Raw genomic sequence first — 24348 nt, 5'->3', positions numbered from 1 at the left:
CACTGACAAGTAACAGTGGTTGCTGGGCAGAAGGGATTCAAACTGATGACTTTTCTGCTCTGTTTCACCTGTCCTCTAAAGACCCACTCCGATGAAAAAGGTGTTTTTTTAACATGTTCGTGGGTCATTTTGCTGATAATGGAGGACATAGGTAATGAAAATTGGAGTTTTGTGAATTGCTTTTAAATTTAAATAGTTGTGAGTCAGGAACAGATGAAAAAATGTCGTTTGAAAAAGGTTGTACCTCAAGCTCTCTGCTCCGCTCCATTCTGATACGGACTGGCAGACAAATGAAGGTCTTTGCTTTCATCGTCTGAGCTGGAATCTGGATCCGACCTTTACGGCTGGAGAGCGTTTCAACAGATATCTTACTTATGGGTGACAGGAAGGGTTGGACTTGATTTGCAATGTGCCATTGGTGCTGACACACGATCCATCCATCCAGTTTCGGAACCCGCTGAATCCCTTTCGGGGTCACAGGGTTACTGGAGCCTACACACCTGGGCCTTCAGTAGAGCTACGTCTGAATCACTCAACCCCTCATGAAACATTTTTAGGCCTCTAAATCAGTGCTTTTCAACCTTTTTTGAGCCAAGGTACACTTTAACCTTGACAAAAATCCCGCGGCACACCAGCATCCAAAAATTAAAAAAGTCTGTATTGATGGACAGTCTTTCTACAATCTCACATGCATTTTTGTGATAATTGTGACAGAAAAAACTGGAAGTTGCAGCTGTTTTTTCTAAAAGTTAGTTTTCAGTAATTATTTTCAACTAAATTATTTGAAAATTTACCCTGGTAGTTGTTTTACCCTCCATTTTATTAACATGCAATTTTTTGTAACCTCACAAAAAAACAAATATATTCTTCACAAATAGTGATTTATTAATTTTTTATATTTATTTCAATGTTCGTGCAAAGGCAACTGTAATTTTTTAACATGATCACATTATGTTTGATATATTTTACACAAAAAGACCAACATTATATTTATGTTTTCTGTAGCTACACAAAATGTGAACATGTTGAAATTTTATTAGTTTTTCTTTTGTCTTAATCAAAGATGAAGTCTTTGAAAACTTTAACAAAAATGTTTTATTTCTTTTTAGATGATTAAATTGTTTCAATTTAGTTTAATTGTGTCTGTTGGCCACTTCACCTTAATCCTGTTTCTTAAATGTTGTTCTTACTTCTTCTTAAATAAACATAAACGTCATTAGAAAAGTGTTTCAGTTAGAAAGATGACTTGGACCAAACTCTGGGATGTTTGGCTCTTAATAAACACAAACCTTGAAGGAGAACTAAACTGTTGACCTCTGATTTCATCAAGAAGATTTTAAAACTGTTTGTGTGTTCGCTGTGGTTTCAAGACGTTTAACAGGGAAGACTCATTGTACGCTGAGATGCTGTCACTTTAACCCAATGCATCATGGGAGATGTAGTGCAATAATACGCCGACCGCAGACAGACTCTCTTCTCTGAGCTTCATTGTTTTGTTCACTTGTTCCACGGTCTGATACCGGATTCTGTGGAAAGCTACACCGCTAAAGACGAGCTTTAGCTGGTATTTTTGTTGGAACTGAGAGACTTTATGAGCAGAATCTGAACAAGGAAGTGAAGACTTTTAACCATTTCTGATTGGTCAAACTGATGACGTGTGATTAAGCCTCCAAGAATGATTGGTGGAGACAGTTAAAGGGGCGGGACTTTTCAGAAAACAGAGCTGAAGCTACGGCTAAATCCCGGTTCTGTCATTCTTAGCAAAGTGTCTTTAATAGAATCAAATAAACACAAAGAAAAAAGTATTTTATGATCTTTCATATCCTAACTACTCAGTGTTTTATCAGGGCCTGTTTGGATGAACACAGAGCTGAAATCCTGGAGATGGAAAATGTTTTTAGATCAGTGAAAATGGGTAATTTCCCACCGTACACCTGACACCAGCCTTAAAAATACTTCCAATAGAAATGGATTTAATAAATTCATATGAATTTTCCAGATCAGTTTGACTTTGAACAATTAGTGTTTAATACATTGACTGTCAGATTTGTTAGACCCTTAAATCTTAATTTAATCAGACTAATAAAAGAAGGGATCCCAGCTTTTGTGTTAGATCTGAGGAAAAGAAACTCGGACATGAAGTCCGGTATTTCCGTGTGCCATCTCAATTCTTGACACTTTTCAAAGGAAAGTTTTCCCATCAGCTTCCCATATGTCCTCTCACTGCTCGTTGGTAGTAGTGGCAGAAAGCCGTCTGGCTTCCGTGTGCGTCTGAGCCCCTAAACGGTAACACAACAGATGGCGTGGAGCACATCATCTGATGTGACGAGCGACACATACAGTGATGTTGATGCACCAGATTCTCAAGAGACAACGCTTCACAATGGTTTTTACACCACGTGAGCCGCCAAATGATAGGATCACAATAAAAGGTTACTTCTGTTGGGCATCAATGGGAGATCCAGACTTTTTCCGAGTATGGACTGATAGACTGTTGTCCCTCTCAGGATAGTATGGCCATGACGGGAGGGACGGCAGCTGCCCTTCCCATGAGCAACCACACCCGGGAGAGGGTGACCGTGGCCAAGCTGACGCTGGAAAACTTCTACAGCACTCTGCTCACGCAGCACGAAGAGCGCGAGATGAGGTAAAGCTGACTTCCTTCACCTTCACAGATCCAGGACCCAACCATCCGCCGGTTAATGAATTATTCTGCAGAGCAGCCTGTAATGTGAAACACAGGAGCCGTTTACTCCACACACATGTAGCTGTTGTTTAAGGGATCAGGTGTCGACTCTTACACAACTGGATCAACAGTGTAGACGTGAATGCGTAAACACAACCCGAGAGTTGCTCTGAGCTTTGGGTAAACAGTTCAGTACCTGCTGTGAAACACTGTTTACCAGTCTAATCCCTATAAACTCTGTTTTTACTAAATTACTGTTCTTCTGGTTGTACTTTGCTCATTGCAATAGATGTTTTGTTCTGGCTCCCTCCAGGCAAAAGAAGCTAGAGAAGGCAATGGAAGAGGAGGGTCTACCAGACGAGGAGGTACTGGGAGCTCTTCGTTTTCACCCGCTGGGTTTTTTGTGTACTTATCTGCCTGTAATGTGTACTTATCTACCTGCAGAAAGTAATGCGGCGCTCGCAGCATGCCCGTAAGGAGACAGAGTTTCTAAGACTGAAGAGGACGAGACTTGGCCTGGACGACTTTGAGTCACTGAAGGTCATCGGACGAGGGGCGTTTGGAGAGGTGTGTTATCAATAAAAAAGGCCTTGAATGGATTGAAGGCGATAGAAGTATCCAGGCAACTTTGTTGACTCTTTTTGTTTTTTTGGCGCTGTCGCCTCATCCAGGTTCGGTTGGTACAGAAAAAAGACACGGGCCACATTTACGCCATGAAGATTTTGAGGAAAGCGGACATGCTGGAGAAAGAGCAGGTGGCTCACATCCGGGCGGAGAGGGACATCCTGGTGGAGGCAGACAGCGCCTGGGTTGTTAAGATGTTCTACAGCTTCCAGGACAAGAGGAACCTCTACCTCATCATGGAGTTCCTGCCTGGAGGTTTGTACGCCACACTGAGAAAATCCCAAACTTGTGTGGAAATCTTTCATTGTTTTACGTATCAAATCAAAACAATTCAATTCAATCCTAATCAACTCAAATCAAACCAATTTGATCTTTATTTAAATAGCACTTTTCATTTCACATGTAACACAAAAGGAATAAAAGTAAAACGAAGCAAACAAACAACACATTTTTTAAAACAACGAAAATAGAGCCGCCCCCTTCCTGTTGGACCCACACACAACCCCCAACCCCCTTTCAAACCTCTCACCCCCTTAACCGATAGAGATAAACAATAGGAAACAGGCTGAGCATGGAAAAAGTTGATTGGTGGAAACGCTGATAGTTTGGAACCAACCCCCCCATCTCTGTGGACACCTGCATAGCCAGCCAGGTGCAGCCTCGTAGGCGGGGACCCAGCGACATCACAGCAAGGTTGCGATAGAGCCGCAGCGGCGGACTAATACCCCACCCAGAGGGAGCGGATCCCACCGAAGAACGCATCAGGGATGTGTGCCCGTTCAAGAACACACAGGTTGTTGAATGTGTTTTTAGCATGTGGTGTTAACACTAGACTGTTGCTACTCGATACTAGCGCCTGTACTCACGGTTGGAAGAGGCTTGGTGCGAAATGTGGCTCCAATCTGGTGAATTTGGACTGACAGACTTTTTCTTTTACAGTTTTATTCCGATAAATTAAATGAGACTTGGTGTCATAGAATTCTGTCGTGGCACAAAGCGCAGTTAATTACTCCTCTATGATCAATTTTCAAGCGGTTGGCACTTCCGTGTTTCAAAAGGGACGTTACCACATTTTTATTTCAAACTTCTTAATGTATTTTCTGATTTTTTAAATATTCTTATATTGGTTTTTATTCTTTGATGTCTACTTCTTCTTTTTGACTGAGTGCCAACAAATTTTCGTTGTAGAAATACAATGACAATAAAAATCTTTGAATCTTTGAATCCAAGGCTAACTTGGTTTAACTTGAAACAAACATGCCGAGCGATACGTGAATGCGATATTTTGGAACGCGGAAGCCCGAAACGTGTGTTTACACAAACCTTTCATTAGCTGGGGTCACATGTGCAACATGTATTTGATCGGAGTGAAGCTCGGATTAGAATTTAACTGTATGCATGGGCCCATAAAACTTTGTCCGATTATAACAAACATTTACAAACGCCACACTTTGGATCGGAATAAATCATTTGGACAAGCGCAGAACTCTCTAAAATACCGGAAACGGACGTAGAAGAAGAAATAGCGATTTCCGTTGTAAACAAGCAAAGCTGAGGCATGGAACGAGATGATCTTCTAAATGTGCTTTTATTATTGTTATGATTATTATTAAGTGCTTGTGCGGCCAGAGCTTTATTATTGGGCAAACGGAGTGGATGAACTTAAAATCGATGCAGTCAAATCCAGAATGTACATCTTGGCTGCACGTAAATATACTGATCAAAACAAAAATACGCATCTGAAAACTGTTTTGTGAAATAACACATTCTTAAATAGATTTATGAAGATCATAAATGAAAAAAAAGGTTTTATAACCAAAGAAAGAGATTTAGAAAGAATTTTTTTTACATATGTTTGCAATTTAAACATTTTTTTAAACTGTAACTTTTGATTGTAGTTTAATCAATTCAAAACTGGGATTTTTGTTCCTATATTAGTAGCACAAAAGTTATTATAAGCCTTCAAAATATACCCTTTTTTTAGTCATATAAAGGTTCTGACAATGGGTGTTTACATTTATTTGATCTTAAAACATAAATTCTCTTCTTTCTCTTTCATTTAAACCGTCAGTTAACAAAAAACAAATTGTAGAAACTGGCCGTGGCCAAAGGTAGAACGGTCAACCTCTGATCAGAAGATCGCAGGTTTGGTTCCCACTCCACCCACCAATGTGCCAAAGTTTTCTTGGGCAAGACACTGAACCCGGCATTGCTCCTGGTGGTTAGAAGGTAGCGCCAGTGTTTGGCAGCGCACCCCCATCAGTGAATGAATGGGACTGTGACTGCAAAACGCCACTATATAAGTAAACGCCTTTTAAGATGGATTGTTGTTGTCCAGTAAAGTAGCTGTAATATGTTGGTTAAAAAATGCAAAGTTCATAAAAGCTACATTCAACCTTTGAACTGAATGATCCGTGTGTGATGCTACGAATTACTGCAAAAACTATAAAATTACAAATACAAGAGTAGAGAAACTTTCCAGCCGGCTAAATGTGGGGAGCTATGAGAACCAGACACCTATGTTTCTTCTTTGTGCTTTCTGCCTGTATCTTCTTTGGACAATACTGACCCCTAGTGAGCAACCTTTGGAACTGCAGGTATTTTCCTGGCGGTTTGGTCCATTTCTGTGCTTTGTTCACTTCCGAAAGCACCAAACCAGATGAATGTATGTCCTTTTTTTTCTTGAAGCACTTACCGCAAATTCTACAAGTAAAGTAAACACCACGGCTGAGGTGCAGAGGTAGAGCGGTCGATCTCTGATCAGAAGATCGCAGATTTGGTTCCCGCTTTGCTAGCCCATGTGTCGAAGTGTCCTTGACTAAGACAATGAACCCCTCATTGCTCCCGGTGGCGCCAGTGTTCATCAGTGGAGTCACTATCAGTGTGTGAATATGTATGTGCATGGGTGAATGGGACTGCGATTGGTAAGCCCCGCAGTGAAGCGCTGTTTAAGTACACACCATTTATCATCTGATGAACTGAGGGAGTTCTAACCTCTGAGCTTCCCTTTTAGGTGACATGATGACGTTGCTAATGAAAAAGGACACCCTGTCTGAGGAGGCCACGCAGTTTTACATCGCAGAGACCGTCCTGGCCATCGACTCCATCCACCAGCTGGGCTTCATCCACAGAGACATCAAACCAGACAATCTGCTGCTGGACTCCAGGGTGAGAGCACCGACCCATCACGCACCTGCGACCAGGGTGAACAAAGAAAAGCTCCTCACAGACTGTTTCCTCACACAGGGCCACGTCAAGCTGTCGGACTTTGGTCTGTGTACGGGACTCAAGAAGGCGCATCGCACAGAGTTCTACCGGAACCTGACGCACAACCCCCCCAGCGACTTCTGTGAGTCATCAAACGCGAACAGACGGGAGGTTGGGGTTCCACGGAGACCGGCGTAACCTTGTCCTCTCTGCTTTTTTTATTCAGCTTTTCAAAACATGAACTCCAAGAGGAAAGCAGAGACTTGGAAGAAGAACAGGAGACAGCTGGTACACTCACACCCGCCATATGCAAAACGAGACGGAAATTATAGAAATAATAAACCCATTTATCAAGTCCAGCAACCAGAGTTCCACCTTTGTTTGGTTAAAAGGCTTTTTGGAACTAAACAAAACTGGTTCAGGAGGAAATAATTGCACATTTAATCAAATCGAATTTTAAACCAAACCAAAACTAGTGAATCAAACGGATTCAGTATTTAGTCTGTGATACCTGTAACCTCTTGTTTTTAGGCTTATTCCACTGTGGGAACACCAGACTACATCGCTCCAGAGGTTTTCATGCAGACGGGGTACAACAAGCTTTGTGACTGGTGGTCTCTGGGGGTCATCATGTATGAAATGCTAATCGGTAAGAAAACCTCCATCTGCTATCCAAACTAATAGGAAGAAATGTTTGGTTTGACATAGGCAAGTTACTCATCGTCTTTGTGGGTACAAATTTAGGTCAGGATGAGCTGATGTGTCTCCTACAGTGGTGGGAGAGCGTGAGCTAGAAAATTTCTTCATCCCGCCCGCCGAATTTCTGACCATTACTGCGCATTGGGATAAATCCGTATTTTAAGTAGGACTCCTGATACTGTCTATTAAATGTGGCTTTCTTTTTTTGGGAGTGGAGGTCCTCTTTTGTCTCCTGGCTGGGCCTTTCCCACTTGGCAAAGAAACGTTCCGAAGATGTTTGTTTTTTACTACTTTTGCTAGTTCCTGGGTTTTATTTTAGCGGTATCCCAGTGACCCAGAAGAGCGCCTTGGTCTGCGTCAAGAGTAACACAGACGGATGTAACAGAGAATCGGGCAATTTTTCAAAATAAAACAACTTTCAGATTCCGAAATAAATAAAACGGAAGTCATGTAAGTTGTTTTATTTTTTCTGTGCGGCCCGGTACCAATTGACCCACGGACCGGTAGCATGAGCCGCCATTTAATCAGAAAGTCACTGAGATCTTTCAGTCTGGAAAAGGTTGTGAGCATATTTCTACACCTCAAGGGTTCCAGAGAACCAGCCTGAAACCATCCTCCACAAATGAATAAACCATAGAACAGTTGAGAACCTTCCCTGGAGTAGAAGTTCAACCAAAAGTACGCCGTGAGCGCCGTGACGACTCATCTAAGAATTCACAAAATACAAAATAAAGTTCATGACTACCATAACAAGACACTGCAGAATTTAAAACAGGCATTTTGACTCAAAACTTCTTGGTGAACCCAAAGACCTTTGGGAAAAGCTGGTACAATCAAACACGGTGGTGGTAGCGTGATGATCTGGGGTTTCTTTGCTACTTCAGGACCTGGAAGACCTGCGTTAATGAACCCATAAATCGCCATAAATCGTGCTTTTTTCCCCAATATACTCTTAAAAACTATTAAAGTCCTTCATCAGTTGTTGACTTGAAGCTGAAGCATATTTGGGTTCAGCAGCAGGACAGAGATCATAAACACAGCACATCCACCTGATTTACGGAGAAGAAATCAACGAAGCTCACTTTCTTTTGGATGGCACTCTCTGCAGGTTACCCGCCTTTCTGTTCAGAGACGCCACAGGAGACGTACAGAAAGGTCATGAACTGGAAGGAAACTCTCGTCTTCCCACCGGAAGTCCCCATCTCAGAGAAGGCCAAAGACCTGATCCTAAGGTGCAACACATTTTCAGTGCCGGTTTGAGATTCACAGTGACTAAAGACTGATTTGTTGAGGATTTTTAAATATCAGAAACTAACAGTGGATGTGTTTTTCATCACCTGCTTTCCCAAAAAACCAGCTCACATTTCAGGAATAGTCCACCCTCCACTAAATGTGCCTGTGGTAGAGTTATGGGTTCAAACCCATATTTGGGTGATACCAATGATTATTTTTCCTTTAACAGAAAGAAATTGAGCTGTCTTTGTCTGGCAACACTTTGAAAATAGATCAGAAGGGCTGTGTCCGAATTCCCTCCCTACTCCCTAACTACCTGGTCTATATTCCCCAATCTAGTGAGCATTGGTGCACACTGGATTTTTGCAGAGATTTCTGGGAGATTTCTAGGGCACTTGATTTTGGAATTGTAGATTCCGACAGCACTTCAAAATGGCGAACGCACTATATAGTGCACTAGATAGTAAATAGTGAAGGAATTCGGGCACAGGCAAGATGATCGGAGTGGAGCTTTAATGTCATGTGGATTTGGAAAACAGGGTTTGCTCTGGTAGTTTTCTCCCAGGAAAACCCCCTTTCCTCAAGAGCCTGATGTTGATGTGGTTTGGGTCAGAAAACCGGTTACTGCGGTGCATGTAAACGGCTTGTGTTGTCTTTTGAAGGTATTGCACTGATGCGGAAAACAGAGTCGGAGCGGGGAGTGTAGATGAAATCAAGAGTCACCAGTTCTTTGAGTCAGTGGACTGGGAGCACATCAGGTACCCAAAAGCAACATGCAAATCAGGCGGCTTTGAGAGCTGCTTTGACAGCACATCATCTCGCTTGTGTCCACAGGGAGCGGCCAGCAGCCATTTCCATTGAAATCAAGAGTATTGATGACACGTCAAACTTTGACGACTTTCCCGAGTCAGACATCCTCCAGCCAGGTTTGTTGGGTAAAATACTTTGTCTTGATGTAGATTTGGTCAAGAACTAATGACCTGAACCATAAGCCTCGTATCCACTGAGCGGTCCGGTGTGGTACGGTCCGGTTTAGAATGGTCCAGGCAAGTTCAGGTGAGCGTTTTCAATCAAAGTTGGACTGCCACGGCGCATGCAGGGTGAGCTAACAACAACAATGGAGGTCATCCAGCTGCTTGTTATTTACGGCCTTTGGGACTTTGTATAAACAAAACATTAATGTTTCAGAGAAGATTGCGGGCGGCAAAGACGAATATGGAAGAGGAAAAATATTGTCATGACCTTCAGCCAATGAATAGGTTTCAGCGGAAGCTCCGCCCTAACCAGGACGTTCCATTTCTCTATGGACCTAAAACCAATGTGGTCCCTAAAATGGTTTGATTTTATAGTGGCAATGCTCAAAATACTGGACTGACCGGACTGCTCAGTGGACATGAGGTAATAGTTTACCACTGAATGAAATTACACTTATTTCCAAAATACCAACACACAGTGTTCCCTCGCTATATTGCGGTTCAGCTTTCACGGACTTGCAGTTTTGCTTTTTTTTCCCGTGTGCATGTTATTGCAACTATGCATTCTGTAGACCAGTGTTTTTCAACCTTTTTTGAGCCACGGCACACTTTAACCTTGTCAAAAATCTCGCGGCACACCAGCATCCAAAAAAAAAAGGAGAAACTCATAGTCTGCATTGATCTACAGCTCCTCTGCAATTTCACATGCATTTTTGTGATAATTGTGGCAGAAAAAGCTGGAAGCTGCAGCTGTTTTTTCTAAAAGATGTAATAAAAGTTAAGTTAGAAGATTTAAAAACTGTTTGGTGTGTGTTCGTTGAGGTTTCAAGGTGTCAAAGGAAGACTCATTGTGCGCTGAGATGCTGTCACTTTAACCCAATGCATCATGGGATATGTAGTGCAAAAAGCCGCCAAACGCAGACAGACTCGCGTCTCTGAGCTTCATTGTTTTGATCACTTTTCCACAGTCTGACACCGTATCCCGCAGAAAGCTACACCGCTAAATATGAGCTTTAGCTGGTATTTTTGTTGGAACTGAGGGACTTTATGAGCAGAAACTGAACAAGGAAGGAACTTTAAGCATTTTTGATTGGTTAGACTGATTATGTGTGATTAAGCCTCCAAGAATGATTGGTGGAGACAGTTAAGGGGGCGGGACTTTTCCGAAAACAGATGACGCTATTGCTAAATCACGGTACCGCCATTCTAATCAAAATGTCTTTAATTTAATCAAATAAACACAAAGAAAAAAGTATTTTATGATCTTTTATGATCTTTCATATTCCTAACTACTCAGTGTTTTATCAGGGCCTGTTTGGATGAACACAGAGCTGATATCCTGGAGATGGAAAATGTTTTTAGAACAGTTAATGAGGGCAATCTCCTCCTGTACAGAATGTGTTTAGCTTTCAAAAATCTTTTTTCATTCTACAATACTCGGCTTATTTTTCAACGAAGTTTTGAATTGTAAGAGTTATACGTGAGAAAAGTGTGAAAATGTTCATGTCTGTCTGAGAAAGGTGTAGAAAGTCTGTAGTGTGGAGTTTTACTCCCTTAAAACATCTCTTATAATTGTAAAGAGTGACTACTCATTTTTAGAATGTAATTTCTGTAATAAACGATGGGACCTTCACATTTACGGTTCATCAACTGAAAGTAAGGATCCCTTCAAATTCCCTGTCATGTCCCTAAAAGTGCTGTGAGTGTCGGTTAGCAGCAGAAACCTCCAAAGATGCCAGAAATGTCTTCTTCTCACAGGCTGTAAGAACAAAACACTTGGATGCTTGGATTTGTTTGCAAATCCGTCTCACCTCAGTCTTCATGAAATGTATCATTTATTTTGAAATGGGTGGGATTAAGGAGTATTGAGGTGAAATTTAATAATAATAATAATAATCCAGACATGGACAAAAAACAAACAAAAAAACAATGGTCGTGACGTGCGGTCAGGTGAGGAAAGTGAGGCTCAGCCACACCGGTCATCGTGATAAAACAGAAAAAAGTATATTAAGTAAATATTTTCTTCCACTGATCCGGGTTAAAGATGCATTTTCAGTTGACTCGACGGATTTTCCACAGTTTCTGAGGTTAAAATAGACGAATTTGAGTGTCACCATCACAGCGCCATCACAGACGTAGCGGAAAAAACTCCGGGTGAGTCTCCGGAGCGCTTCGCCCGTGTCTGACTGCAGGACTCAGTTTAAACAGTGACGTACGGTCAGGGCGCTGCTGTCAGGGCGGAGAAAAGGCTGCTGGTGAGGCGAGCCTCACTAAGGGGCAGACGTGAGCTGACAGCTGCTTTGTGGCTTTACTGACGCAGTTCAAGCTGCTGGAAGCTAATCCAGACGGTTCCAGAGGCAACAGCATCAGTGGAGAGGTCATTCTCTGCATGACAGACTGTATCGGCGGTCACTTGCACGTTGGGTCTGTTGTTGGAGACGGCAGCGCGGGGATTGTGGGATACAATCCCCTTTGCCTGCTCGTTGAGCACGGGTTTTTCTTTTGCCTGTGTGTCCTTTCATCTGGATGTTTTATGTTGTTTCACCCTCGGTTATTTCATCCTGTTGTGGATACTTCTGTTTTGCACTATGACTGTGTGTGTGTGTGTGTGGGGGGGGGGGGGGGGGGGGAGGGGGGTGATGACCGCGGTGTGATGTACAACATTAAGTGTTCCAAAGTAAAAGCCCAAGGTTCCTCTTATCTCGTTTTCATTCATATGCAGTATATATAATAATTTTATAATGGTAAGAGTGTTCTATCCGTGTCTATAAAAGAAATATTCTTTGTAGGACAAATATGTTCTTGTGTGTATCTTATACGCTGTTAGCTGCTGTTGGATGAAAGCTGAAATATTCAGTTTGATTGTAAATCTGACTCCAGAGGAGTCGGTGCCTCACCAGCCATCAACCTCACCGCATGTCACTGCTATGGTAACCGTGTCACCCTTTGGTACTGCAATTCCAGACAGGTGTTTCCCTAAAAATGTTGGCAAAATTGAAGACAAAATCCATCCTCCTCTCTTTCCTCTAAACCAGTGGTCCCCCACCCCCGGGCCGCGGACTGGTACCGCTCCGTGGGTCATTTGGTACCGGGCCGCACAGAAAGAATAAAGAACTTACATTAATTCCGTTTTATTTATTTCGGAATCTGAAAGATGTTTTATTTTGAAAAATCTCCCGATTCTCTGTTCCATCCGTCTATGTCACTCTTGACGCAGGCCAAGGCGCTCTTCTGGGTCACGTGATAGGATACCGCTAAAATAAAGCAAAATGAGTAAAAAACAAACGTCTTTGGGAAAACGCCCAGCCAGGAGACAGAAGAGGAGCCTTCCCCTTCCTAAAAAAAAGAAAGCTACTTTTAATAGACAGTACTACTTTTTTGCACCATGAGTGTGAAAAGGAGAGGATGATGACACCTGTGCGATGTACAATGTCATGGGTGTCAAAATAAAAGCTCAGGGTTCGTCTTGTGACGACTCTGTTCCTCCATCGTAGCGTAGCGAAAACAATCATCCGCCTACAATTTCAAGACTGTTTCGTGAAAACTTTATGTGACGTCATGCCGGTCCGTGGCGTTCAAAAGGTTGGGGACCGCTGCTTTATGTTGGTTTTGGTCTCCACCCCCTGATCATGTCACCAACATATCACTCGCCAAAGCTGAGTCCCTGATTGGTTGGTTCTTTGCCAACTGAATCACTGAATCACTTTTATTTAGACTGCAAGTTGGTGTCTATAGACGGCTGCCCAACCATTTTTATACAAGTTAAAGGTGTCCTCTAGTCTCACGTTTGACGCGGAAATCCACACACGATTTTACGATTGTGATATTTGGTCACTGGATCAAGTCTGCTGTTCTAGTTTCTGTTTAATATTTTGAGCTAATCCTTGTGTTCTGTGTTTCCAAACAGCCAACTCCACAGAACCTGACTTCAAGTCAAAGGACTGGGTGTTCCTCAACTACACATACAAGCGCTTTGAAGGTCTCACCCAGCGAGGCACCATCCCCACCTACATGAAGGCGGGAAAGGCCTGACGCAGCGGAGGGCGTGGAGGCCGCACCTCGGAGAAAAAACTTTACGGACACAGGGTCGGGCCACGGAGCCCCGCTGGTGCTGAAGGCCACGCCGCTGGCCTGTCAGTCAAACTTAACCCTCATCCAGAGTTACTTAGGTCTGCAGAGCTGCACAAGAGCTGCAGGAGCTCACTAAGGAGCATCACCGCATTACCTCGGTTATTTGTATCATTTGTGCCGTATTTAGCCATAGCGCTCAAGCCAGGTCACTAACTGTGACTCCAAATCAGGACATCTGCATGTTCAGTGGCAAAACGTCTTTGTTTATTTTGGTTTTAGTTTCTAATTTGACCTCGTTCTAATGGAGATGAGGGTTCAATGCCGACCACCGCCTTGTTGGCCTGACAACAATAGTGACTACACTGCTGGCTAAAGAACCTCTAATGCAAACTGAAGCTCAGTTTACTGTAGTCAAACTCTGGATGAACTATTGGAAACAACAAAGCAGACGCTCTTTACTGTAAGGATTGTTCCAGCATGATTTACTGGGGTTTTTCTTTAACCAAACAAGATCAACTGCTCCGGAGGATTCTTATTTTTAAAAAGTGTTAAAGAGGATGAGACGCTTAATCTTATCAATGACATCCATGAAAAATGGCTGACGAAAATATTTTACAGGATTCTCTAAATTAATTTGACCCAAAATCTCATACAGTAATGTAATTTTCATCTATTTGCACCAGTTGTTCCTGACAAGACTAGACTAACCGCAGCTGCTCCAAAGAAAGTAAAAAAGAGTAAAAAATAAGAAAAAAAGAAAGAGTAAAATAGCAACAGCGAAAGGATTGATTTACTTATTTATTTCCATAATGGTAATGGTACAATCTGCATCAAGGATTACCAAAAACAAAGTTGTCTCTTGGCTTAGGGTTATTTGCAAAGACTAAAGTTAGCATCACATTAGGCTGCAATAAAATAATTCAGATATTGAAAACTGCAAGCAAATGCATTATTTAAAGAACATTTTTTACTAAGAGTTCCAACAATTGTTTTTGCATGAGCGGACTGTCAAAGTAAATTACAGATCAGCTTCACCACTTAAGCTAATGTCCCTCTGGTCACAAGTGGGACAAAAGCGTTAACAAAATAATGTAAGACTCAGTTCAGTTCACTGGGTCTCCAGTCCATCATGTAAGCTCAAACTTTTTACAATTTCAGATTTACAAAATTAAATTGAGTAAGCATAAAGACGTTTGATACATACATGAGGACTCAACAGGTATTTAAAAAAAAAAAACATTAGATTTTTTTCAAACATGTTACAAATTTGAGCCATACAAGGCAGAGAGCTAGAAACCTCCTAAAGAAATGTAGAATCCCAGAATTGTTTTGAGAAATTTCATAAATTTGGGAAACATTTTGTAGCCATAGCAGTTTCAGAATATACAAAGAAAACATTGCAGATTTGATGCTAGCATCAGCCACTTGGTGCTTGTATCAGTCAACAGGTGCTAACATTGATTGGTGCTAGCATCATTTGATTATTGCTATTGATTGATGCAAGCATTAGGCAATTGATGCTAGCATTAGTTGATTAGTGTGATCATTAATCAATTTGTGCTAGCTTTAGCCAAAGGTGCTAGCATCTTTCAATTGGTAATAACATCTGTCAGTTTGTGCTAGGATTGATTGATGCTAGCATTAGCCAATTGATGCTACCATCAGTTTATTTGTCGTACCATCTGCCAATAGGTGCGATCATTATGATTTGTGCTAGCATTGATTGTTTCTAGCTTTAGGCAAAAGGTGCTAGCATCTGTCAATTGGTGGTAGCAGCAGCCAATTGGTAATAACATCAATCAGTTAGTGCTAGGATCGATTGATGCAAGCAAGCATTAACCAATTGATGCTAGCATCAGTTTTTTGTGCTAACATCTGTCGATTGGTGCGATCATTAGGCAATTTGTGCTAGCATTACTTGGTGTTAGCTTTAGCCAATAGGTGCTAGCATCTGTCGATTGTTGCTAGCATCAGCCAATTGGTAATAACATCTGTCAGTTTGTGCTAGCATTGACTGGTGCTAACATTAGCCACCCTGTTTCATTGCTAATGTGTAAATCTGCATTTCTTACCCCCTCCACTCACTTAATGCAGTATTTTTTAGATAAATTCTGACTGCTGAAAGTTTGCTGCTGCCTTTCCTGTGCAGTTCCTCCACTGTGTTGTTATGACTTTTTGTGCGTCATTTCTGCGCCTTTCAATGAGATAATGAGGCAAAACAAACAAGAAAACTCTCAAGTCATGCTGGAACCCTCCTCGAAATGTGGTGATACATTTCAAAAATAAGTAGGATAAACTCAAACTGTTGTCAAGTGTTAAGTACAAAAAATGGTGTTTGTTCTCAAACTAACGTGCATTTCATAATTTCTCTTCGGTTGCCGCTGCACTGACTGATATTTGCCTGAATTTTCACTAGTTAAGGACCCAATGGATAGAACGTTGCAAAGTGCCTTTTTATGTAGCTGAGAAATCTTCAACCAGATGTTTAGCTTGAATTTAGCAGGGATTATTAAAGACATAGGCTAGACTAACATGAGGCTTTGAAAAGGGGGAGGGGCTTAAAGTTCTTAAGTTTAAAATCTTAAATAAAACAGCAAGATCAGGAGTTTGAAACAGGACAGTTGTAAAAACAAGGAAAAAACTATAAGAAAGAGAGGAAAACATCCTAATCAAGCAAAGCGGGGGTTGTTTTTGCATCTTTAAGCGTGTGCTAGGTTTTTGTCAAACGTGGACGGGAACTTCCGCTCTGTCACAGATCTAACCTGCTTCGAGGTGTGACTCTGCACAGCGCCATAAAGAGTTACCAAAGAACTGGAAATCCTCACCCGTTCTGGAAAAACGGATGTAGCTGTGGCTTACTGCACTTATCGTTAAACTACCTAAAAAAGAAAAAAAGAAAAGGGGAGGGGCCGGCTGTGTGTAGAAGGCGGGGAAAACTGCGCCTGCGTGGGAGTGTCCTGCTGTAGCTGTGCTTTCAAAAAACAGGTCCTTCATCGTCTGCCTGTAAACCTGGAGTTACAAAGTGTCTGAATGGAGACATATCAAGGTTATAGGTGTGTTTGCTTTTGTATTATTTATGCTGTTTTTTTAATGTGTTTGAAGTAGCTGTTTTCCACAGGATTCACTAAAAAGGGGTACTCTTGCTGATCAGCCTTGCACTACTGTAAAACTCGCGCCAAAACGATGCAGCTAGGCTTCCTGTCGTCGGCTCCATGTGCTCCTATCTTCCAGACGTCACAGCCAGGAAGGAGTCACAGACGCCAGAGTGACATCACTGTGACATAGTCAGGGTTTTCCACAGCCACATGCAGTTAAAAGGGTAGCCCCGCCCCCCTTTAGCAGTCAACACTGCATCCTGTTGGTCAGCGCACTAGCATGCGACTATTGACTGCATATGGTAACTGGGCCGAGCGAGTGTGACGTCACACACACACACAGAAAGCGACTTAACTTCCGGCTCCAATGAAATCGTGTCGATTCAGTGGGCTGTGACCGGTCCGAGTCGGTGGTCAACGTTTCCATGGCAACCACGCTCACCAATTAGGAGCGTGCTTGTTGGAAATCCACACGTCTTTCGCTGGACGTGAGGCCACCTTCTTTTATTAAGGTGTCTGATTGGTCAGTTGTTTAACTTGAGTAACTTAAAATGATGACAAAAAATGAGGATTATCAAGTTGTTTTTTTTTTTAAAGAAGGTATCAGATCCAGAATGGTTCTTCTGATCAACAAAAAGACTGAGCAACAGCTGTTTGTTTCTCTATAGAAGTCTATGGGATTCTGGCTTCTTGGAGCCAGCGGGTACTTCCTGTTTGGAACGCCAGGAGGGGAGGAGTCAGTCCAGCTCTCTTATGCAGTCAATGCAATGTGACCCAAGTGAAGACAAGGGTGGGTCAGTTGATGGAACAATTCCTCTTGGCCAAGATATTTAGACATAACCTATTTGAATTTTCAGATGAAAAACGCTGCTTTTATTTTGGCAGGATAAAAGGGGAAGTAAATAGCTCTGTTAATACATACAGATGACTCAAATTTAAAACAAATGCGGACATGTTTGCCTCTTTATTCCTGTAGATGATGAATGTGTGATGGACCAAACCGGCTTGCTGTCGCCCCCTATAGGCAGATAGCAGATGTAAGGCAGGTAGTACAGACAGAGCAGGGACCTGTGCATATTTAAAATAAAAAAAGCTATTTTATTAAGGTGGATTTAGGAAACTTTAAAAATAAAAAAGCAGTGATTGGGCGTAGATAACCTCTAAACTCCCTGAGCGGGTCAGGAATGCGCTGTTATGTTGTGAGTTAGCTGTGTAATTGTGTTAGTCATTTCCACGTCTGTGAAAGGAAGAAGGAAGATGCTCATTCGTGTGCACATTCACCGTTTTTATGTTTAAAAAATGCACAATAATAATAATTAAAAAAAAGTTATTTAAGTCAACTGAAGAATCTGTTTTTATTTTGTGCTTTTCAAAGCAAAAAACTGAATTTAGTCCTCTGACGTTTCAGATCCCAAATCATTATAAATGTTTGTTACAGTAGTTTGACTGAAATCCCATGAATCCCACACATGACGATATAAATTAGAGGAAAATATTGTAGCGTTTAATAAGAGGTCATTTGACTGTTAAATGTTATCTTTACCTCCTCTTAAACATTTCACATTATTCTCACTTCTGTCTCTCACTTTCATTTCCTCTATAATATATTTGACAATCACTGTTTTTAGTGCCAAATACAACTTTGCTGCAGCGGTCGGGTCACCCATCCATGTCATGTCTTCAGGTAACATCCTACCACAGCTGAGTGAGTTTAGTGTGGAAGTAAAGCAGATGAACCGCTTTGGAATATATATATATATATATATATATATATATATATATATATATATATATAGTGGTAAAAAGATCTGGAGGCTCCTTTTATTTAATGACTTTTTTTTGTGAAACGCATCTTTGAACATGTTGTGTTTCAAAGCCGCCACTAGAGGGCGAGCGAGTGCTCTACTACTTCTATCATTCAATTTATTCTGAAGCGCTGATTACGTCCCTCTGGTATCATTTCGTTTATTGATGTCTGATTAAAAAAAAACAGTAGAAAAAGGGTGAAAAAAATAAATAAAACGTTTTGTTTATTACTTCTTAAGGTCATCACCCCCCCCCCCCAAAAAAAAAAAAAAAAAAACTAACCCTGTTGTTGCATCTGTGATTTATGTGTGGAATTTTTTTTTCCATTCAACTTACTTCCACCTCTTTATTTTATTTTATTTTTTGTTTTTGGCAGAGTCTACTTATAGTTTGTAGAGGTTAGCACTATAAAGAGGTTGTGATACAAGTGAACCCTTTGTTCAAAAGATTCTTTTAAACTTTAAAATATGTTTCTGCCACCTGAAACCCAAAAATCAAAGGTCACAAAAAAATGTATGTGAAAATAATCTGATTACATAAGAGTGACGGAGAACACAAACATTGAAACTTGGGAAAATGAAAAATAAAAGTAAATAAATGACAATTCTTAGATAGTTTTGTATGATTCAAAGTCATACTCTAAACTCAATTTTCAATTGGATCATACATTTTGAAAATGTTGTATGAGTTGTCAATTTATTACTTTGAATTATGAGTAAAAAATGGCATAAATCTAAATATAATCAAGACAAATGACCAGTGAGTAGTCCTGATTTTGAAATCAAGAGGAGGTGGGTGTTTGTTTGTTTTTTAACATTTTGCAAATAAAGGCTGGAAAAGAAATCTTTGGTTTTTATACTTAATGGAGGTAACGGTTTTTTATTAACTTTATTTGTTCTTATTCAGAAGGGGAGCCGGTTTAGCTCGTGCTGGTTTGCGGCGCCTTCCGTCCGTTAATCCAGGCTGCTCCCTATTCCCTTCTGTGCCGGTCCCAAGCCCGGATACATTGAGAGGGTTGCATCAGGAAGGGCATCCGGGTAAAACATTGCCAAGTTGAACATGCAACTCATCCTCAAAGAGAGGTTGCTTCACTCTGGCAACCCCTGATGGGGAAAGCCAAAAGTGAAAGAAGATTTGTTTTTATTCAGAGTAATTACAACGGAGATAGACATGATAGTTTGTGCTCATAAAATAAACCATCTGCTTGACTGATTGTTTTTTATCTTATTTCTTTATTTTCGGAAAAACTCAATTTCCAAATGTTCCTTTAAATAAATGGTGGTCAGAGATAAAGGAAATTATAACTTCTGATTTCAAGCAGGATATTACAAACGAGCAGCTGGTGTGGGAATCTTAAGTAATCTGTTTATTTTTGAATTATGTCAATTTATTTTATCTAATAAAGTTTAAGGAAATATATTTTTATTGATCAGTTTTGAAAAGCATGGATCTGATGTGCCCCTCTCAGTATCTTATCTTATTCTAAAATGTAAAATACAGAAAATATAGTTTTGAAACAAAAAATAATCCATTGCAGTCATTAAAATTAGTCATACATATTGGAGCACATGAAGAACTTTTATTAATAATTATAAACTATAAGATTTAAGGTGTTTGTAGCTTTATTATTTATTTTATTAAATAGATTTTTACAGTTTCTAACAGCACCAGACCATAATATCTCAAAATAAATTTGAGATGGGTCGTGATGCAGCACTTATTAAAAAAAGTGAAACAACTAAATAAATAAAAAAAGAAGAAGAAAGCAAATACCTGATAAGAAAGTTGAAATTTTCTGACTTTTACATAAGTAGTCTAAGAATTTAAGAGTAAAGGTACAAAAAACGATATGTCGGAGGCTTGTCTTTGATATAAAACATGATGAATGTGGGATTTTTATCGCCCAAACTTAAAACCAAGCATCAATACATTTCTAAATGTTCAATACTTGTGAATTATTTTCCAAGCTATTAGATTCTCACAACAGGTAAAGCAGGAAAATGTGTAAAAAAATAAAAATAAAAGACTCATTTGAAATCTTTCTGATGACGTCACATCAAATGCCGCACGTGGGCTCACTTTCTGAAGCAAAGTTCTAACATTTTCTTATCAAAAAGTATTTATCCAATCAGAGTGCCGCCTGGCCCCACCGGATACTCGGTGACAGCGTTACTATTCGTGACGTTTTGGGTGTCTCCTGCCCCCCTTCTGCGGCATTTCCGGGACTTTCTCCTCAAAGTCCTGGAAATGGGTTACTGAGCCAGGCGGCGCCACGTGATCATCAAGTTATATAATATATAGGTCAACACGTTTCTCGCTGGCACGTGCAGCCTCCTTTCTTACGTAAAGTCTCGTGCAAAGGTCTCGAATTACACTATGTAGGTGAACACCAAAGATCGTCAATGCCCGGCAAGATGCATCACTTTGAGACAAATTTAAAGTGAATTATCTTAAAACTAAGATTGTTGACCCAAAGAAGCTAAACTATGTGTTTATGGTATTTGTGAGAAAAGCTTTCACAGAACTTGTTTTTTCAAATAAAAATTACCGCCGTATACCAGCCTCTTATGAATGATCGTGACTTTTGGGATGTACTTTTCTCCACACATGAGGATTTTATTTGTCCCACATCTGGCCTTGACTGGTTGATTGTGTTGACTGAAGGTGCGTGCCAGAATAACTTCTGTCACGCAAGACTTGATCCAAGCCTTCGTTCTGTTGGCCTTTCTTGGAAAAACACGTGGAAGCCAGGTCGTGGCATGAAGGCCATACAGCACACGGTTTAACCGGGTCCGGCCCAGCAAATGTTCACACAACACTTGTGGGTGCCAGAGCTGAACAGCATGGAGAACACAAACGTGCTGCTGCTCTGAGCTGGATCACCAACAGGTGACACACTTGATCCTGAGCTGGGCCGGGTTAGGAACCCAAAAAGACAACACTTCAAAGTAATTCTACTAAAGTACATCATTTTTACTCAAACTAAAGTGGCAGTAGAAAAGTAGTGATTCTACTAAAGTAGATCCTTTTTACTAAAACTGAAGTAGTAGTAGTAGTAAAGTAATAATTCTACTAAAGTATATTGTTTTTACTAAAACTAAAGTAGCAGTAGTAAAGTAGTAAATCTACTAAAGTAGTCTAGTAGTCATCCAAAGAAGCAATTTCTAAAATAAATATAGAACAAACAAAAACTATCCTTATTTAGAATAAAAAACTAAAACTGATTGATCGAAACAATTTTTGCCCACATTTCAATGTATTTAGACTCTGAAATAAACATTTTAAATGCACAGAAGTGAAAAGGAAAGCTCTAAAGAATGAGTTTCTTCTAATAAATTACAGTAAAATACTAATTTTGCAACATCTAACACTGATGCCTAACAACCTTTCCCTCATTAGAAGTTAAATCTCTTTTTTATATATACATGTTTTGCTTTATGTAAAGGTTGTTTCACCACAAAACATCAATGCAGCTTCACATTCGGAGTACGGGACAGTTTTCCTCAGCACTGATTAAAAGTAAAGGTTACATTTGCACCAGATTGTAGCTGTTTGAGGAAAGACTCACTCCTGAGTTTTTAAGATGTTCTTGGGACATTTTTCTGATGATGGAGGACATTTATAAATAAAATTTGAGCTTAAAGTTGAATTTCTGAGTATTTCTTTTCCGGGAAAATAATGATACCATTTTGTCATGTTAAAAAAATGCAAACAATTCCCTTTAGGATACAGTAATGAAAAACCCTCAACATGAGTCATCTTTTTTTTTTCCACAATAATTGGACAAAATACATTTTTTAGGAAGTTTGCTTCCCTTTTGTATGAGAAAACTGCTTTTGGTCCGGGTGAATACAGTGATCCCTCGCTATAACACGGTTTACTTTTCACGGTTTCGCTACTTCACGGATTTGCATCGTGTATTGTGTTCTGCATTCTGATTGGCTAAAAAGGCACTCGGACTCTTCTCTACCTGTTTCGTCAATAACGTTGCGGTTTAATATGTGCACGTACGTAAAACAGCATGCCAAATTTACAGCACGTACGTGCAAATTCTCTTGCAATTTCGAGTTTCTCTAAAACTTATAGAAAAAGAGCGACAACAACTGTCTATCACTATGTTCTTCTCCCGAACAAACACACCTGCACCGCAGACTTCAAAAGAAGAAAACACTGCAGAGCGGAGTCAGGATGCAGCGGCTCAGTCTGAAGATCAGTGAAATACACCTGAGCCACTATTTGTCCGACTGTACTTTGTATTTTTTTCATGATCATTTTAAAATTTCTCCCGTTTAATCCAATTACTCGGGTCGCGGTGGGCGGGGCTAATCTCCGCAATTTGAAGCCTTCTGTTCACATTGATGATTAAAGTTATTATGTGACAGTTTAGTATAGAAGTTATTTGTTGAAAAAAATCGTTTCTAAAGTACTTTTATTTGTGAAACAAATGCTTGAGCCTGTTTATTCTTCCTTATCAATGTATAATTGTATAATAATTGTAAAAAAAAATAGAGGTTTCTACTTCACGGATTTTGCCTATCTTTCTTTCTCTTTCGGCTTTTCCCATCAGGGGTCGCCACAGCGAATCATCCTTTTCCACCTCACTCTATCATGAACATCTTCTACCCTAACGTTAGCCAACTTCATGTCCTCTGTTAAGACATCCATGTATCTCCTCTTTGGCCGTCCTCTTGCCCTCCTGCCAGGCAGCTCCATCTCCAACATCCTTCTACCAATATATCCACTATCCCTCCTCTGAACATGTCCAAACCATCTCAGTCTGGCTTCTCTGACTTTGTCGCTAACACAGGCAACATGAGCCGTCCCTCTGATGTACTCGTTCCTTATCCTGTCTAACCTGGTCACTCCTAAGGAGAACCTCAACATCTTCATCTCCGCTACCTCCATCTCAGCCTCTTGTCTCTGTCTCACTGCTACCGTCTCTAACCCATAGAGCAGAGCTGGTCTCACCACTGTCTTGTACACCTTTCCTTTGAGTCTTGCTGGCACTCTTCTGTCACACAACACTCCTGACACTTTCCTCCAACCGCTCCAACCTGCCTGCACTCGCCTCTTCACCTCTTTTCCACACTCCCCATCACACTGAACTGTTGACCCCAAGTACTTAAACTCCTGCACCTTCTTCACCTCAGCCCCCTGTAGCCTAACGCTTCTACCTTGATCCCTCTCGTTCAGACACATGTATTCTGTCTTACTACGACTGACCTTCATGCCTCTTCTTTCCAGAGCAAACCTCCACCTCTCTAGCTGTTCCTCCACCTGCTCTCTACTCTCACTGCAAATTACAATGTCATCCGCAAACATCATTGTCCAGGGAGATTCCTGTCTTACCTCGTCTGTCAGCCTGTCCATCAGCATAGCAAACAAAAAAGGACTCAAAGCTGATCCTTGGTGTAGTCCCATCTCCACCTTGAACTCCTCTGTCTGACCTACAGCACATCTCACCACCGTCATACTTCTCTCATACATGTCCTGAACTACTCTGACATACTTCTCTGCCACTCCAGACGACCTCATACAGTACCACAGCTCCTCCCTCGGCACCCTGTCATATGCCTTCTCTAAATCTACGAACACACAATGCAGCTCCTTCTGACCTTCTCTGTACTGGATTTTGCCTATCACGGGTTCTTTTTGGAATGTAACCCCCGCGAAAAACAAGGGTTTACTGTACTTGATTCTGATTGGCTGCTGGCTGTACATTAAAAAGTGATAAACCACAGTGATAACCGCACGGTGAAAAAAGAAGTTCCGGTCACCTAGCTTAAATGTTTTGTATCACTGCGCCGGCTTCTTTAAAACAACCTTTTGCTTCATCATTTGGACAAAAACAAGCAGTAAGAGATAAACTTTCTCTCTGAACTGATGCTTTATTCAACCCATCGGAAAGATCAGCATTTATATATCGCCGAATCTTGACTGCAGCGGTGGTGCA

General features: G+C 40.9%; 1 protein-coding gene across 1 annotated transcript in view; it reads left to right on the top strand.

The window, feature by feature from the left end:
• Positions 1 to 19229, top strand: part of stk38l (serine/threonine kinase 38 like) — a 30426-nt gene extending 11197 nt beyond the window's left edge. The window contains exons 2-13 of the mRNA XM_011490887.3: positions 2508 to 2647; positions 3000 to 3051; positions 3131 to 3253; positions 3358 to 3565; positions 6324 to 6478; positions 6557 to 6659; positions 6744 to 6805; positions 7049 to 7166; positions 8325 to 8448; positions 9112 to 9207; positions 9284 to 9375; positions 13331 to 19229. Coding sequence (XP_011489189.1) covers positions 2514 to 2647; positions 3000 to 3051; positions 3131 to 3253; positions 3358 to 3565; positions 6324 to 6478; positions 6557 to 6659; positions 6744 to 6805; positions 7049 to 7166; positions 8325 to 8448; positions 9112 to 9207; positions 9284 to 9375; positions 13331 to 13455 — 1392 coding nt within the window. The 5' untranslated portion in view covers positions 2508 to 2513 and the 3' untranslated portion in view covers positions 13456 to 19229. The remainder of the gene's footprint in view (positions 1 to 2507; positions 2648 to 2999; positions 3052 to 3130; positions 3254 to 3357; positions 3566 to 6323; positions 6479 to 6556; positions 6660 to 6743; positions 6806 to 7048; positions 7167 to 8324; positions 8449 to 9111; positions 9208 to 9283; positions 9376 to 13330) is intronic.
• Positions 19230 to 24348: the final 5119 nt, after the last annotated feature.

Source organism: Oryzias latipes, chromosome 23, assembly GCF_002234675.1.
Source record: "Oryzias latipes chromosome 23, ASM223467v1".
In the NCBI taxonomy this organism is placed as follows: Eukaryota; Metazoa; Chordata; class Actinopteri; order Beloniformes; family Adrianichthyidae; genus Oryzias; species Oryzias latipes.
This window is presented reverse-complemented; position numbering and strand designations above follow the sequence as displayed.